Consider the following 16,667-nt stretch of genomic DNA (forward strand, 5'->3'; position numbering starts at 1 on the left):
TGGCAATCTGTAGAATCAAACTTAACCAAATCGACTTTTGTTCGGTTTGGGTTGGTTTGGTTTTGATTCTTATTTAGTGGAACTGACCTATGTCGTGTCGGTTCGTTTCCAAAACATAAAACTCAAATCATGGAAATCTACGAATCAAGTCGTTGAGATTAACCATTTGAATTATTTAGATCAACCATTTACGTTCAAGCGTGATCTTGACTATAGTTAGTCTCTCAACAATGTGAGTCGTTGATCATGATGATCGAAAGAGGTTGAACCGTTGAAGGGCATTAAGAAAGAAAAAATTTACAAACTGAACTATCAAGTTACCATCTAGTTGGCTCAATTAAATAATTCTCCCTTTAAGATAAAGTCATTTTTTTATTATTAATCTCACATAAAAGACCAAAGTCAAGGCATTTGTCATCAGATTGAAAAAATACAGGGGGTTACTAAAAAATTAACCAAAACCTGAAGGGGTCTGTTGGACAGACTCAAAGACTCCTGACAAGTCCTGGACTCAAAAGGGTGACTCAAGGGGAAGACTTGACTAAGTCAATTAGCGCGTGCCGTTTGCCGTATATGATACTACGACGTAAGTCTCAACCTAAAATGACCAAAATACCCATAATTTAAATGCTTAAGATCATATAATCAATAGTTATTTAAGTAAAATAGAAAATTAATTATACATTACAGAGAGCCGAACATGTTATCTAAACATAGGGTATTTATTTCTCAATATTTTTAATATTTTTTTTAATTTTTTAGTTTGAATTTTTCTTTTTTAATTTCAGTCTATAAATAAAGAGTATCTGTTGAGGAGAGAAACCACCAAACAGTTATTATTGCCGTTAGAGAGAGAGAGAGAGAGAGAACAGGAGCCAAAGATCCTCCCTTTTTTTATCAATTTTTTTGCCCTAATAGCCAAAGATCCTCGCGTGTTTATCGATTTTCTGTCCTAATTGTAGGGTGAGTTGTCCCTTTTGTCTGTTTGAAGTTTGATTGGGATTAACGGTTTGATATTGTTTGTAACGAGGATAACAGAGTGAAAAAAACGGCGGATTAAATCGGCAAAAAATTAAAAAAAAAATACCTGTTTTTCCTTCTTGAAATTGGGTGTTCATGATGCCTGAAGGAGGGTATTATAGCTCGAAGAAGAAGGATGACATCTGTGAACATGTTTGTGGGCAGGTAATTTTTCTCCTTTGTTTGTTTGTTTTTTTTTTTTTTTGTTGAAATTTTCATATTTTTGGTTAGTTTTCTTCTATTTTGATTTTTGAGTTGTTTTTCTCTTCTGGGTATGTTTTATCTCGATTTGTTTTGGTTTAATAGAAATGGGTTTTGTTTTTTTTTTTCTCTTTCTATCTCTGTTTTTAGTTTTTAAATGTTAATTTCCCCTAATGTATATGTGGATTGTTGAAGTTAATGAGGGAAAATTTTCAAATTTTAGATGGGTGTTTTCGTTGCTTGAGATCTTTTTCTGTTTTAAAATAGATTCAGAGAAATTTATGATTTTGTGATTTGGGAATTTGAATCATGAAGTTGTGCCCTATTATTACAGAAAATCCAAATTTTCTCTCATTTTCTTCTTATTTTTATTTATAATTCTGTAGCATTGTTTCTTACAAGAAGGCGAATCACAAATCAGTGATTTGGAACTTTTAAATGTATATGCTTGTGTTGGGTTTGAACTTCATAGTTTAAACCATTTTTTTTTTTTAATAAAATTCATTTTTGTCAAGGTTCGGGATTAATTCGTTTAGGTATATTTCAGTTTATTCATTCTAGTGTCTTATAAATCTCATGTTTTAATCTTCAGGAGGCTCGAGGAGTTGTAAGCATGTCGAGGTTACGCTGCATTCTCCGAGGTTTAGATTTCAAAGCCTACATCCTTCTATTCATCATTGTTCCGATATGTGTCCTTGGTATCTATTTGCATGGACAGAAGATCACATATTTCCTACGGCCAATATGGGAATCTCCCCCTAAACCCTTTCACGATATCCCACACTATTACGATGAAAATGTGCCAATGGAGAACTTATGCAAACTTCATGGGTGGGGTATCAGAGAATCCCCAAGACGTGTCTTTGATGCAGTGTTGTTCAGTAACGAGCTTGACATCCTTAATGTTCGATGGAACGAATTGTACCCTTACATCACAGAGTTTGTTCTCCTTGAATCGAATTCGACTTTCTCTGGCTTGCCAAAGCCTCTAGTTTTTGCTAGCCATAGAAGTGAGTTCAAATTTATCGAGCCTCGTTTGACTTATGGAACAATTGGGGGGAGGTTTAAGAAAGGAGAGAACCCATTTGTTGAAGAGGCTTATCAGCGTGTAGCACTCGATCAGCTTCTTAGAATTGCGGGTATAACCAATGATGACTTGTTGATCATGTCCGATGTTGATGAGATCCCGAGCGCCCACACAATTAATCTCCTACGATGGTGTGATGGAATCCCTCCAATCCTTCATCTTCGGCTTAAAAACTACTTGTACTCTTTCGAGTTTCCATTAGATAATAAGAGCTGGAGAGCATCAATCCATATATATCAGACGGGTAAGACGAGGTACGCACATTATCGGCAAACCGACAATATTTTGGCGGATGCGGGGTGGCATTGCAGCTTTTGTTTCCGACGTATTAGCGAGTTCATATTTAAGATGAAAGCTTATAGTCATGTTGATCGTGTGAGGTTCTCTCATTTCCTAAATCCTAAAAGAATTCAGGATGTAATTTGCAAAGGGGCTGACCTATTTGACATGATTCCCGAAGAGTACACGTTCAAGGAGATCATTGGAAAGTTGGGGCCTATCCCTCACTCTTATTCAGCCGTTCATCTTCCATCATATATTTTGAATAATGCCGATAAGTACAAGTTTCTTTTACCCGGGAATTGCAAAAGAGAGAGTGGCTAAGTCTTACTGAAAGGCCTTGGAATATATGCTTTGTAATGGTTGGAGGTGCGCGACATGTTTAACACCCCGGGGAGGATTCTTTGGACATTTGGCGACTTTGAATTTAGGTCATTCTTTAGAGCAAGATTGAACAGAATTGGATAATTTTTTACACTTCGGGACCTTCTTCTCGCGTTGGGTTTCGTCCAAGGTGGAGATAATTTTTAGAGAGGCTGTATGTATATCACTTCTTGTTGGCATGGCATGACTCCTCAAATGGAAAAAAAAAAAATGAAAAAGAAAAAGAAAAAGAAAAAGAAAAATAATGACATTTCCCAAGCATTTTTATGCTAGCAATTTTGTTTTCCTTGAGACTAATTTATTCATATATTCTTACAATTTGTCTGGTTGTTGACCATTTAATTCTTTGATTTGTATCATTTTATCTTTTTGGTTCTCTACTTGATGATAAGGTTGATTTTATTCTTTCCACAAAATTAAATGGTTGGTTTTTTTTATGGTGTCATTGTTATAATTGCACATTGGGTGCTATCGTAAAAGTAGGGCTGGCAATTGATCGGATGAAGCTATTTCTATATCCTTATCCAACTCCATAGCTCATTATCCATATCCAATTTTTACCCACTTATGCTAAGGATATTTATATCCAACTATTTATCCATTTTTTTTTAATAATATCCGTATCTGACTTCTACCCAAATTTCAAGTGGATGTCAAAGTCGGATATATATACCTCATTGGAAAGATGATGGTAAAACCTTAATTTTGGGTAATACATATATTTTATTGTGAATTTATCATATTAAACTCATATAAACAGATACTCGGGTTAGATAGGATGCTTATCCATATTCGACCCTAAAAATATTCGGATAAAAATAATTGCGGATAAATTTTGAATTATTAATCAAATAAAAAATTTGGGCCCATACCTAAGTAACTTAGGTAGGATGAGTTGGGTAAACAGATATAATCCAACCCATTGTCAGCTCTACATACCAGCAATAATGCATCGAATTCCATCAAAATTCTACAGTTAAGCTTGTTTGGGTGAGAGTAGTAGTATGATGGGTGACCTCCTGAAAGTCCTCGTGTTGCATCCCTCCCTCTTTTGGGCTTAGACCCATAGCTCAATTGGTTTTACACATTCCAAAGCAACTTTGAGGACATGGGTTCATGTCCAACTTACCCATAAAATAAAAATAAATTAAAAAAAAAAAAGTCCGAAAATTGTTAGGGTTTGTTAGTTATAATTTGAAGAATTGTTGATGATAAGGTTGATTTTACTCTTTCCATGAAATTGGATGGTTGGTTTTTTTTTTATTTTTATGGTGTCATTGTTATGATCGCACATTGGTTGCTATCATACCAGTAGGACAAGCAATGGGTTGGATGAAGCTATTTCTATATCCTTATCCAACTCTATAGCTCATAATCTGTATCCTAATTTTTACCACTTATACTAAGGATATTTATATCCGATTATTGATCCACTTTCTAAAAGAATATCCGTATCCGACTTCTACCCAAATTTCAAGTGGATGTCAAAGTCGGATATATATACCTCATTGGAAAGATGATGGAAAAACCTTAATTTTGGGTAATACATATATTTTATTGTGAATTTATCATATTAAACTTGTATAAACGGATACTCGAGTTAGATAGGATGCTTATCCATATTCAACCCTAAAAATATTCGGATAAAAATAATTGCGGATAAATTTATCGAATTATTAATCAGATAAAAAATTTGGGCCCATACCCAAATAACTTAGGTAGGATGAGTTGGGTAAATAGATATTATCCAACCCATTGTTAGCTCTACATACCAGCAATAAGGCATCGAATTCCATCAAAACTCTGCAGTTAAGCTTATTTGGGTGAGAGTATTAGTATAATAGGTGACCTCCTGAAAATCCTCGTGTTGCATCCCTCCCTCTTTTGGGCTTAGACCCATAGCTCAATTGGTTTTACGCATTCCAAAGCAACTTTGAGGACATGGGTTCATGTCCAACTTACCCATAAAATAAAAATAAATTTTAAAAAAAAAAATGTCTAAAAATTGTTGGGGTTTGTTAGTTCTAATTTGAAGAATTGTTAATGACAAAGTTGATTTTACTCTTTCCATGAAATTAGATGGTTGGTTTTTTTTTATGGTGTCATTGTTATGATCGCACATTGGGTGCTATCTTACCAGAAGGATTGGCAATGGGTTGGATGAAGCTATTTTTATATCTTTATCCAACTCTATAGCTCATTATCCGTATCCTAATTTTTACCCACTTATACTAAGGATAGCCATATCCGACTATTTATCCACTTTTTTAAAGGATATCTGTATCGGACTTCTGCCCAAATTTCAAGTGGATATCAAAGTTGAATATATATACCTCATTGTAAAGATGATGGAAAAACCTTAATTTTGGGTAATACATATATTTTATTGTGAATTTATCATATTAAATTTGGATAAATGGATATTCAGGTTAGATAGGATGCTTATCCATATCCAACCCTAAAAATATTCGGACAAAAATAATTATAGGTTAATTTAATTGGATAAAAAAATTGTACCCATACCCAAATAACTTAGGTAGGATGAATCGGGTAAACGAATATTATCCAACCCATTGCTAACCCTACATATCAGCAATAATGCACCGGATCCCATCAAAACTCCGCAATTAAGCGTGTTTGGGTGAGAGTAGTACTGCGATGGGTGACCTCCTGGAAGTCCTCGTATTGCATGCCTCCCTCTTTTGGCCTTAGACCTATAGCTCAATTGGTTTTACACGTTCCAAAGCAACTTTGAGGTCATGGGTTACCCCATAAGATAAAAATAAATTTTTTTTTTTTAAAAGTCTGAAAATTGTTGGGGTTTGTTAGTTCTAATTTGAATCCAATCCAAAGGGGGTAGTCAACTAGTCATTGTAATTCCTAACCATGTGTTAGATGATACTAAAACAAATGAAAAGCTGCAATTTGGTGGAGTTTAATGTCCAAAAAGCATATATTTTTTCCCCTTGGGCAACTTATATTTATTTTTATCAATTGTGTTAGAAGTTAATGAAGCTAGTCTTTTATAACACTCCGCTTGCTCGTATTTCATCTTCTTCTTTTTTTGTTTCTAATTCTATATAACTCTTGAAGAAATTGTCTTTTGAAGTAATTGACATTGTTACCATTATTGATTGATTATGAGAAAGGACTTATTTTTTTATTTTTATTTATTTGTTTTAATTGGTAAAAAGCACTTGTATTTCAAGCTTGACGGCGAGCCTTTAATTTTGATACAAGTTATGACATTTTAACTCTTCATTGATTAAGTTTCTTATGTGCTTGTGCCTCGGTTACAAAGCTTGAAGCCTCCAACAATAACAATGAAAACTTGTTTATTGGTTTGGAAGACTTTTCCATGAGTGTAGCATGTTGTAGTGGTTCTAGTCTTAATCTTGAAATTGGAAATTGGCTACACTTCTGAGAGCAACTTTGTTTGTCCAATTTAACTGATTGGTATTGATCCATCTTTGTTTATGTGTGTAGGGTAGAGAACTTATATGATTCACATAAGCTTAAAATAATGTGAACTTCAATATAAAACAACACATTTGATCACACTTGTATTACAAAACCTTTTCTACTAAATCTCTTCCAATACAAATGTATAACATGGTCATATATCACAATATCTGGTGTAGTGGACAAGGCTGGCTGCATTTATGTGTACACCTCATTAATATGTACACCTTATACCAAAGATTTGGGTTCAGTTAAATGAATCTTGTCACTCCATTCAATTATGTCTAGAGTTGATTCTTCTTAAGAACTACTAGTAATTATTGGTGCAAATGTGTTTTTGTGGCTTAAAAAGAAGTGTAATAATTTTATAATGCCCCCTATGCCCCAATCATAGAATTGTAGATTATTTGCATCGGGATACGTATAATCATAATTATACACCTTAAAATAAAAGTAGTCAGATATCACCCATTTAAATTCAAATTTTTGTATCAAAGTGGACAATAAGAATATTACTGTCCAGTGTTGAAAATCGAACCGAACTGGTGGGTGGACAAAATTCGATGGATTTTGTAATATAATTGGTTTAATTAGTGAACCATTGGCTTTCATGAAGGCTAGTGTTATAGGCACCCCAATTATTAATTAGGGCTTCCATTTACCCAAGGCCCAACAACAAAATGTTCTGATGATTAGGGCACCCCAACTGATGAAAGCACCCTGTTTTTTTTTTCAACATGTTTATATTGTCATTGACTAAGCAATGCCAACATGAACATGTCGACATAGGCTAAAAAATCTTTTGGAAGTATGTCGGCATGCCTCCTTCATTGTTGACATGTTCATGTCTGTCGACATAGGTGGGGTGCTCTAATCATGGTAAACTTAAGTAAAAACTTTTACTTAATTTTTCAATAATTCGTGGGCGCCCCTAACCGCAGCTTTTCATGAATTACCTTTTTATGAAAAAATCGAAGATACTTTAGAAGAAAGTTACGTATAAATATTTTTAATAAATATAAATCGATTCAACCAAATTGAATTAGGGATTGCAATCCAACCAATTCAACAAATATTTATTTCAATCATGACCTAAACCCTTGTCAATAATATTCTTTGTGTCCACTTTGATATAAAATTTTGAAGTTCTAAATTATTAATGTAACTCTAACATTAAATACCAATTTTTGTAACTCGTGTATCTTTACTATTACAATGAGAAAAGGGTGAGTATTGTTGAGGAAAATTTGTTTTTGTTGATAACTTTTTTAATTGCAAAAGCATCCTAATATTATTTCGGTCAAGGAAAAAAATACACATGATCCCAACCCTTTAAATGTGAAATCCAATTGTTGAGATTTATCCTTGGGATAAATATCTCCGAGATTTGTGTTATATTGATACTCATAGATCTCAACCATTGGATTTTATATTTAAAGGGTTGGGATTATTCGTTTTTTTCACGAGTCATTCTTAGGAGTCAACGGATCCCAACCCAGATTACAAGATATGCATAGTAAGAAGAACCTTTCTAGGGATGTAATATTTAGATGAGTGGTTTCTAGCTCTTCTCAATCAAACCCAGGTGCGTTTAGTCCCACATCGGACACTCATGGCTTTGTCTCTTTCTTTATAAGCTCTTAGGCCTCTCCACTCATTGCCAATGGATTTTGAGTTGGACCCCCAAATTTATCATGGTATTAGAGCGGACATTTTTCTCCTTCAAGTCACTCAATTCATATTTCCACATGCTTTGGTCCAGTCCAGCCCACACATGTGAGGGCATGTTGCGTTTAGTCCCACATCAGACACTCATTGCCTTTTCTCTCTCCTTATAAGCGCCTGGGTCTCTCCATTCATTGTCAATTGATTTTGAAAGATATTGAAAAAGAAATAGAAACTCGACTATAATAATAAAAATGAAAGATCAACTCCAAGAAAAGAAGAGATCTTGAGTTCAAACCCTTTCATTGGATACCTAGTGTATGTGGTTTTGTGAGGTATTACATGTATAGAGGGATTTGGGCTAGATATGGTGCTATAAGAGGCCATAATCCGTCATAAAAAAAAAAGAAAGGTTGTCTTTTTATTTGTCATAATTTCCTCAATTTTGTCTAAAATATTCTACACATTTGAGATTGGTTTTATATCTAATGGCTGGTTTGGGAGGCTGGTTGGGTCATATATTTTATAGCATTGATATGGGCATAGGACTTTAAAAACGTTCCATGACAAGTGAATCACAGCCATTAATACTATAATATAACGCCCCAAAACTCATTATTCGATGACTTATCATAAAATGTCTGTCTTTTTTCTTCTTTTTTTTTTTTTAATCGAAAACTTTATCCTAGAATTGTGGGTTGGCTGAATAGATCTTGTTCCTCCAACCAAATTTGGTTTTAAACAACAGCATTTCATTATGAGGTCGTTTTACTTTTCGTAACGATCACGATTTCAAAACCAGCTATGTTTTTCAAAAACTAGTGGTGTTCCATTATTAAGTCTTTCCTTCACATTAGGACTATCATTTCACAAGGAGTTTCAATAAATATCACATAATTTTTCAAGAAAAAACAAAATGTTAGTTCAACTTACATCTCAACTGTTATTATTATTTTTGTTATAAATTCCAATTTTTATTTCGAAATATTTTTCAATATCATCTATGATGAAACTTATACAATACGATAAAGAGATCGAGGAAGATGTTAGCCACAAAATCAGAATTGGATGGTTAAAGTGTAGGACATCAAATAAAATAAACGTAAATTTTATAAGAACCCATAAATTTACCATACTTCATGGGTTTTAATGTTGGGCAATCAAGAATCGTCATGTTTGTGATGTTGAGATGGATGAGTGTGAAAGTAATAATAATTAAAAATGAATATGTTCAAGACTATGCAAGAACAACACCCATAAAGCAATACATGAAGAGAAAATCAATTGAGATGATTTGGGCACATAAGACAAAGACTGTTTCCGGCACCAATTAGGAGAAATGTACAAGTTGAAGAATTTGAACGAGTAAGAGAAAGACCCAAACGGATTTGAACACACTTTCAATAATAAAAGATGTGGCTATTACATGCCTAAGTGGATACAAGCTTTAATTTGATGCATTCCAATAGGTCTAGGCCTTTTGGTGCATTAGTTTAGGTTCTTAACATTTGGTATCAGAGCCAATCTCACATCAAGAGTTCAAGTCACAAAAAAGACCACTTAGGAGGACCACGGGAAAACCCCGAGAAAAGCCTTGAGAAGTGCTTGAGTGCTGCGGGTTATAAGAAAAACCCTGACAAAATCGAAGTGTCCCATTCAAAGTGAAAGCTACTGTAGACGTTGGCTGTGGAGCGTGGTGGTTTGTTACGTACTTAAGTGGATAAGAGCCTAAATTCGACGCATTCCATTAGGTCTAGGCCTGTTGGTGTATTGGTTTAGGTTCTTAAGAGTGACTCTAACCAAAATTAAATGGGTGAACATGAGTGGCAATAGATATAAGTAATCCATGCAGATGTTGTAGAAAACCGATATAATAAAACATAATGGTGACTCCCACATGTGGGGAATAAACGTATCATCCAACTATAATAACTCACTTTATTGCTTTCCTCCTACCACTTCAACTTTATTATCTTCACTCTCCTCATCGGCCACCCCCAACCACACCTCCACTCCCACTCTCACCTACACCCCCTCCCCCTTCTCTTTTTCAATGATACCCCTTTATCTTTACTTTCTTTTCTTTTTTACCCCTTCAACCCCAAAGATTTTTAATAATACCCCTATAATTTTATTATTTTTTTTCTTTTACCCCCAAAGGAGATGCCCGTGTCATAGGCATGGGTGAACTCTGGTATATTTTAAATTTGAAATCACATTTCAAGTTTATATGTCCATTGCACCCATAAATTCAGTTACTGCCCAATATAAGGCACCGAAATATCATGACAACACAAGCAGAAGCAATCACAAGAAGATCAGTGATGTGGCCAAGGCACTGTAATTTAGAACCTAGATGTACAAACTACAAACCAGAAATCATTTTCTGCGTCGCATCGTGCACGGTCTTGCACGATATCCGTTCTGTCACAACAAAATCTTCCACAATATATATATGATGTTGCAAAAGCCTACAACTTGGCTTCGAGAAATTTGTTAGTCAAAAAACTCCACACAATACCATTAGCCTCATTTCTGCTTCAAAGCTTTGTAGAACCATTATGACTTGGGGAAGCTGAGGAAAAGCAAAAGTTCTTGGTTCCTTGATTCTTTTTCATACACCACCATTATGCCAAAGAAATCAAACAAAATTGGGCTTCCATTGCCATTCTTGGGGAGCTTCAGCTCCGTGTGTTTGTCTCTCTACAATCGGTCTAACCAACTTGTGAAACTTTCTTGAGAACCAAACTGCAAATCCTGCAAAATAAAGACCATCATGATCATTGATTTATGAATCATATTTTGTAATTCAATTCTATTCACCAAATGAAGCTTATCGCAAGGGCCGAGACCCATAGCTTAGTTGGTTTGACACATTGCAAAACAACTTTGAGGTCGTGGGTTCAAGTCCAGCTTACGCATAAAAAAAATTAAAAAAAAAGCTTACCGCAAGGTCAAAATCCGGTGGTGTTTCGAGTTCTAAGTTACCAAGATCAGAGAACCCACGGCCCATGTCGATGTCTCCTTCGAGCATGTTGTTTCTATTGCCACCAGAGTTGAAGAAATAAGGATCGCGTTTTTGTCCTGACTCATCAATAGGGGCATAAGAATCGAGAATCTCATTGCATAACAATGAGGCGTGGACACCATTTGGATCCAAATCCTCAACAGCTTGAGATTCACCTGCCCACCATACAGGATCCATCTGCTTGTCCTCAAGATGAACAGATGTTAGAGGGGGTTGAGGTGATTCTGAGACAAGCCCTGCATCCTATACCACATGAAAAATTCGGTTAATGAATCCATATATATAGAAATATAAGAGAGCTACTATTGGTACCCCAACTTTTACGTATTACACCCCAATTTCTTAAATTATTATCACATCCCAATTAAAGATCAAAACACACCATTTAAACAATTACAAAAGTATGGCTCAAATTATAATCTCAACATTACAAAACATTATAACACTTGTTCAAACAATTTCAGTAGTTGTTTGCAACTATGATTAGGCTCATATAAAATCTTGAAACCACACCCCACTTTCACTTATTCTCAACCATTACTTATTTTCTTTATTTTTAATTGGTGTGTAATAAGTAAAATTTGGGGTGCCAATAGCAACTCTCAAATATAATGTTATATGCAAGCAAGCCCTTGTCTCTTTCACTACTCTGAAAATATGCAGCAATGCACTGCAGTGTGCATGGATTGATGATGATCATTTTCTTATCAATAGGGACCTTATAGTTCCTTATCCGACTAAAACATAGAAAAAAAAAAAAAATAGTTGACTACCTTGGCAGGTGACTTGTGTATGTTCTCATCATCCTCATCAAGTAAAGCACGCTTTCCCGTTCGTGGATTGGGGGTATATGTCTTGGGGGTGCTTGGACTAGCTCGGGCTGCCCCCGTAACAGATTCGTCAATGACAAGATCCAAATTGCTTCTGTCACTCTTTTTTTTTATGGGTCTCTTGTCACTATTATTTGGTTGTAGTTGGTGGCAAATCTTCGAAACAACAAATTCACCTTCCTCTTCATCTTCTTTGTCCCCTAGATGGTACTGATGCAACACCCAATTGGATTTACTGGGCTTGGATCCGTTCTTTGAACTTTTGTAAAGAACCATTATCTTCTTCCAGCCCTTTTGAACCCCGTTTTCTATCACCGCCTTGGTTGCACCAGTTTTATGCCAGCGGAAGTGCTCATCTGTTGAACTACATTGACCATTGATCTTGCGTCGTTTGCGATGACCAGTTGCATATGCTCTTGATGTCCGATGGAAGAAATGGACACTACTTCCATCTATCTTGGCACCTAAAGAAAAATCAAATGTTGTTATTGGAGCCATCAATAGGGCGCTTTGACTCCAAAGTCAATCAAGTCATTGTTGAGTATATATTTTCCTCCACTCTCGGGTGTCATACCCCAATTAAGCCCCGTGACCCCCTTATATTAATCGGAAACCCCTCTCCAACAGATCAGTCTATTGGAGTAGTTGGTTAGTTAACCTGGTATCAAAACGTTAGGTTCGTATAGGTCACGGGTTCGATTCTTTCCACCCTTATGGGTGATGGGGAGTGTTGAGTGTATATTTTAATCCACTCTCGGGTGTGTCATACCCCAGTTAAGCCCTGTGACCCTCTTATATTCATAGTTCTCCCCTTCTCCAACAGATTGGTCTGTTGGAGTAGTTGGTTGTTTAACAAATAGGTTCATCACAACCAAAATCCCAGTTTTGATCAAGACTGATAAGAATCAAGTGATCTGACAAGTCAAGTCAAAACTTCGGGCAATTTGACCACAGCTCATGTCCTCAATTTAAAGGGCTATAGATCTTAGTAAGGGTGAAGGAGCATTTTCATTCCTTGGAAACAAAACCAATTTCACATTCAAGCCACTTTTAATGCTTTGAATAAGGTCCAAATTTTTCAACTTTTCTAAAAAGAACAAAATCATCTAACTTGCTTTAATAGACTCAACTTGGATACTTAAACCAAAAGAGTTTTTTTTTTTTTTTTCGAGAGCTTCTATCGCCACACCAACTTTTACTACGAGCACCCCCTGGATGTGTGATAAATCTTCGGGGATTTCATATGATTTGGTGTGCTCTTAGCAAAAGTTAGTGTGGCAATAGAATCTCTCTTTTTTAAAGCTTTTGAGCATGAATAAGATGGCATGGTGTGTGTTTAAAAAAAAAAAGGGATCAGTAAGTTCCCTCACCAGGAAGATTTTCAGGATGAGTATAGCAGATACCATTGTCCCACTGAAGTGTTGGGATGAACTCATCGATAAAAAAATGGGCCTTTGAATTTCCTAACCCAACTTTTCCTGCTAAATGTTCTAAAAGCTCCGCATCGGACGGATCAAACTTCACACCAGCAGGCAGGCCTGGCCATTCAAGAGAAACCTGCAGAGGACAAGTTCCATCACATAAATATTTAAGTAGGCATGAAGAAAATTACAAAAGAGTTCCTTATATCTCCAAGCCTTAAACAATTTTCCAATTACACTCATGTAAAATTTCTACATTGAAGTTATAATCATCCATCCTCATTTCCAAAAAATGAAAATCTAAGACTCAAAGGATAAACATAAGGGATGATTCGACGACAATGGGATAGTGATGTACAAGGAGCTCATGAGAGATTTCTTATGTGTAACCCATGTCATAGTAGATGACATGCCACATTGGTTTACCATTGATGATCGATGATTCAAAAAATGAGAAACTTTGCGAGCATTTGTCAGTTCTAATAAGATATGCACATCACAGTAGGGAAAGAATTTTCAAAACATGTTGCACTCCCTGTAGTGGGCTAAGGGTAAAGTAAAATTGTTTAAAGATTGAATCCGAAGTATGAGTGCCTTGTATTAAAATCTTAATATATGAGAAGCCATAATCCATTCATTTGTATATCTCAGCCTCAAATTGAGAAATGAAGGAAAAAAATATAATCAGAGACGTATATCGAAGAAATCAATTTTCATGAAACGTTTAGAATTAGGAAACAAAAGGATGCCATGTCCATGGTTGAAGTTGTGGGAAACATTCGCATATCAAACTGCACACCACTTGAATGGTTGTACGACAACTATGTGGCATCACAATATAAAAATATTATTAGATAACCATTTCAAAAGTAGTAGAAACTCAAAGAGACAAGACAACTATGGTGTTATTGTTGCATTTCGGAGCTAAAGTCATTAAACATCAGCATAGAAACATTTTTAAAATTCTAAAAACAATATCCAACATGATAATTAGCTCCTTGTAGAGCATGACGAATTTACAAACTATAAGAACTTATTTGACTTCAATGCTCGAAACACTGAATAACTATCTACAAGCACTTCATTACCATCCTCGTCATTATTATTGCATGTACAAGTACTTGCACGGTTTAAGATTAACTAATTTGCTCCTCCAATTGCAATGCATTTTAAACTGCAATATTCTTGCCACTATCAAAGGGAGAGGGAAGTTTAGACAAAATAGAAAGAAAAGAAATAGACAATGGGTTGTTAATGAAAAGGTTAAGTTTGTAACAATCTCTAACAATTTAGCATTCCCATAGGAAATTGTATACCACCCACGCAATGTCTTCCAATTTAATAATTCTGGTAATTGAAGTACTAATTTTCCACTTGAAGTGCCAACTTTACTAAGTTGGTAAGACACTTGGAGTGTTGTTTCATCTGCTAACCACTAACCCTTTTTTTTTTTTTGCTTGGTGGGTTAGTGGTTAGCATAAGAAGAGGTTCAAGAGGTTTGAACCTAAGACCTTGGGAACAACCTACACGAGTCTTACCACTTAGCCAAGTGGTCCTTCTTGCTAACCACTAACCCTTTACCTTTTAAAAAAAAAAAAAAAACTTCCATCTGGTTTAGTTTCAAGTACCATGCACCAGAATTTCTATATGAGGTAAATGTATGGTTGGTTCATTGTCAAATTTGTCGTGCCATGAACTAATTAAAAATGCTAATATGATTGGGTCCCCCCATGTGAAATCTCAAGGGTGTGTTAAGGCTTTACTAATCTTAGAAAAGAAAGATAGAATTGGGAGGGAAAATTAGTCAATTAATAGATATCCCCTTTAATGGATAATGACAGTACCATAATATGGATAAGAGCTCCATAGAAAAATCATTAGTATCACGAAAAACCCACGCCCAAAGACAAAAGAAGGTTAAAGCACATTAACCTAAAGAAGAACTTTTGATCTTACATCACTATTATCAATACAATGATGGCAATTAGGGCACTCCCGATTTGCCCCGCAGTCTTTGATTTGATTTGTAGGGAACTGAGAGGCATTTTTTACTTTCCTTGCAATCCCTCTACTGCCAATAAGCCAAGCCCTGCAACAATAATGCCTTGAATTGTGGGGAAAAAAATGCAAAATCCAAAACATAAATGAAAGAGCATACCACATGACCAATACACTTTAGGAAATATTTGTCGAGAAACGTATAGAGAGAAAGCTACAAGAGAGGGGCTCTTGAAAAATAAATAAAGGACAACAAAAGCCTGTCTATCGAAACTGATCAAAAGCCAGCACGCACATACCATTGATTCACTTACTCGGACTACAAGAAGAATGCATTTCTATCCCCTTTCAACATTACTTGATAAGAAGGAAATCCAGCTCACACCCACCACTACTTACAAAAGAAAAACCATAACATCCTCTCCCCATTCCCCACTCCCCCAAACCAAAAAAAAAAAGGGGCAATAATATCCTTCTCGAAAATGGGTATCTCAAATAACATAAAAAATCAACCAAAAAGGCCTCTTCCCACTGAAGAAAAAAAAAAAAAATGATTTCAAACCCATGTTACACAATAGAATACCCAAAAATCAAATAAGGTCTTTTTGCAAGCACAATATTACATACAATCTATGAGATGTTCGAGCAAAATGGGTATCTCGAAAAACATAAGAAATTAACCAAAATTATCTCAAAAAACATAAGAAATCAACCAAAATGGGTATCTCAAATAACAAAAGAAATCAACCAAAAAAGCCCTTCTTCCCATAAAAACAAAAATTCATTTCAACCCATGTTACACAATAGAACCCAAAAATCAATTAAGGTCTTGATGCAAGCACATATTATACATACAATCTATGAGATGTTCAAACAAACCCCATAACAGTTCTTTAGGGGATTTATAGAAAAACCAAACAACACTTCATATAACATAGATCAAGAGAAACAATAAGTTGGAATCTTAAGAGAGAAGAGTCTTACCTTGCCATCTATTTGGATTTTGGAGAGAGAGAAGATGAACTACAGAAAGAGTGAGGAAAGCTACTATATATTTCTCCAATGAAACAAAGACTTAAATGAGGCGGGAAGCTAGTTTGGGGGCCGTTGTGAAAGGCTCGGATTCCAAGCCACAGGTTCGGGACGAGAATCTAAATGTGACGATGCCCCTAACCACCAAATTTAATGGGTCTGACCCTAACTTAACCAAATTCCGAGCCTTAGGTTCGGCATCTAGGCTGGAGGTTTTATCTATTAATGTTGGAGATTTTTGTTTTTTATCGATAAAAGCA

At 35.4% G+C, this 16,667-nt stretch overlaps 2 protein-coding genes across 4 annotated transcripts; one reads left to right on the forward strand and one right to left on the reverse strand.

Moving 5' to 3' along the window:
- The first annotated feature begins 816 nt into the window (after positions 1-816).
- On the forward strand, positions 817-3,313 carry LOC147405560 (uncharacterized). 2 transcript variants are annotated; one of them, XM_086433335.1, is made up of 2 exons: positions 817-1,185; positions 1,814-3,313. In XM_086433335.1, the coding sequence occupies exons 1-2, from the start codon at positions 1,117-1,119 to the stop codon at positions 2,909-2,911; spliced, it is 1,167 nt and encodes a 388-aa protein (XP_086289461.1). In that variant the 5' UTR covers positions 817-1,116; the 3' UTR covers positions 2,912-3,313. The 2 variants fall into 2 exon arrangements, with proteins under 2 accessions (XP_086289461.1, XP_086289462.1); XM_086433336.1 differs by lacking the exon at positions 817-1,185 and adding an exon at positions 1,302-1,661.
- A 6,864-nt stretch (positions 3,314-10,177) lies between these two features.
- On the reverse strand, positions 10,178-16,619 carry NAC085 (NAC domain containing protein 85). 2 transcript variants are annotated; one of them, XM_086433337.1, is made up of 6 exons: positions 16,360-16,619; positions 15,334-15,466; positions 13,327-13,513; positions 11,900-12,420; positions 11,046-11,369; positions 10,178-10,855 (listed from the first exon to the last, which is right to left on the reverse strand). In XM_086433337.1, exons 1-6 carry the CDS (start codon positions 16,365-16,367, stop codon positions 10,802-10,804), a joined length of 1,227 nt encoding a protein of 408 aa, XP_086289463.1. In that variant the 5' UTR covers positions 16,368-16,619; the 3' UTR covers positions 10,178-10,801. The 2 variants fall into 2 exon arrangements, with proteins under 2 accessions (XP_086289463.1, XP_086289464.1); XM_086433338.1 differs by lacking the exons at positions 15,334-15,466; positions 16,360-16,619 and adding an exon at positions 14,466-14,933.
- Positions 16,620-16,667: the final 48 nt, after the last annotated feature.

Source organism: Akebia trifoliata, chromosome 3 (assembly GCF_017979445.1).
Source record: "Akebia trifoliata isolate Shusen 1 chromosome 3, ASM1797944v1, whole genome shotgun sequence".
Taxonomy (NCBI): Eukaryota; Viridiplantae; Streptophyta; class Magnoliopsida; order Ranunculales; family Lardizabalaceae; genus Akebia; species Akebia trifoliata.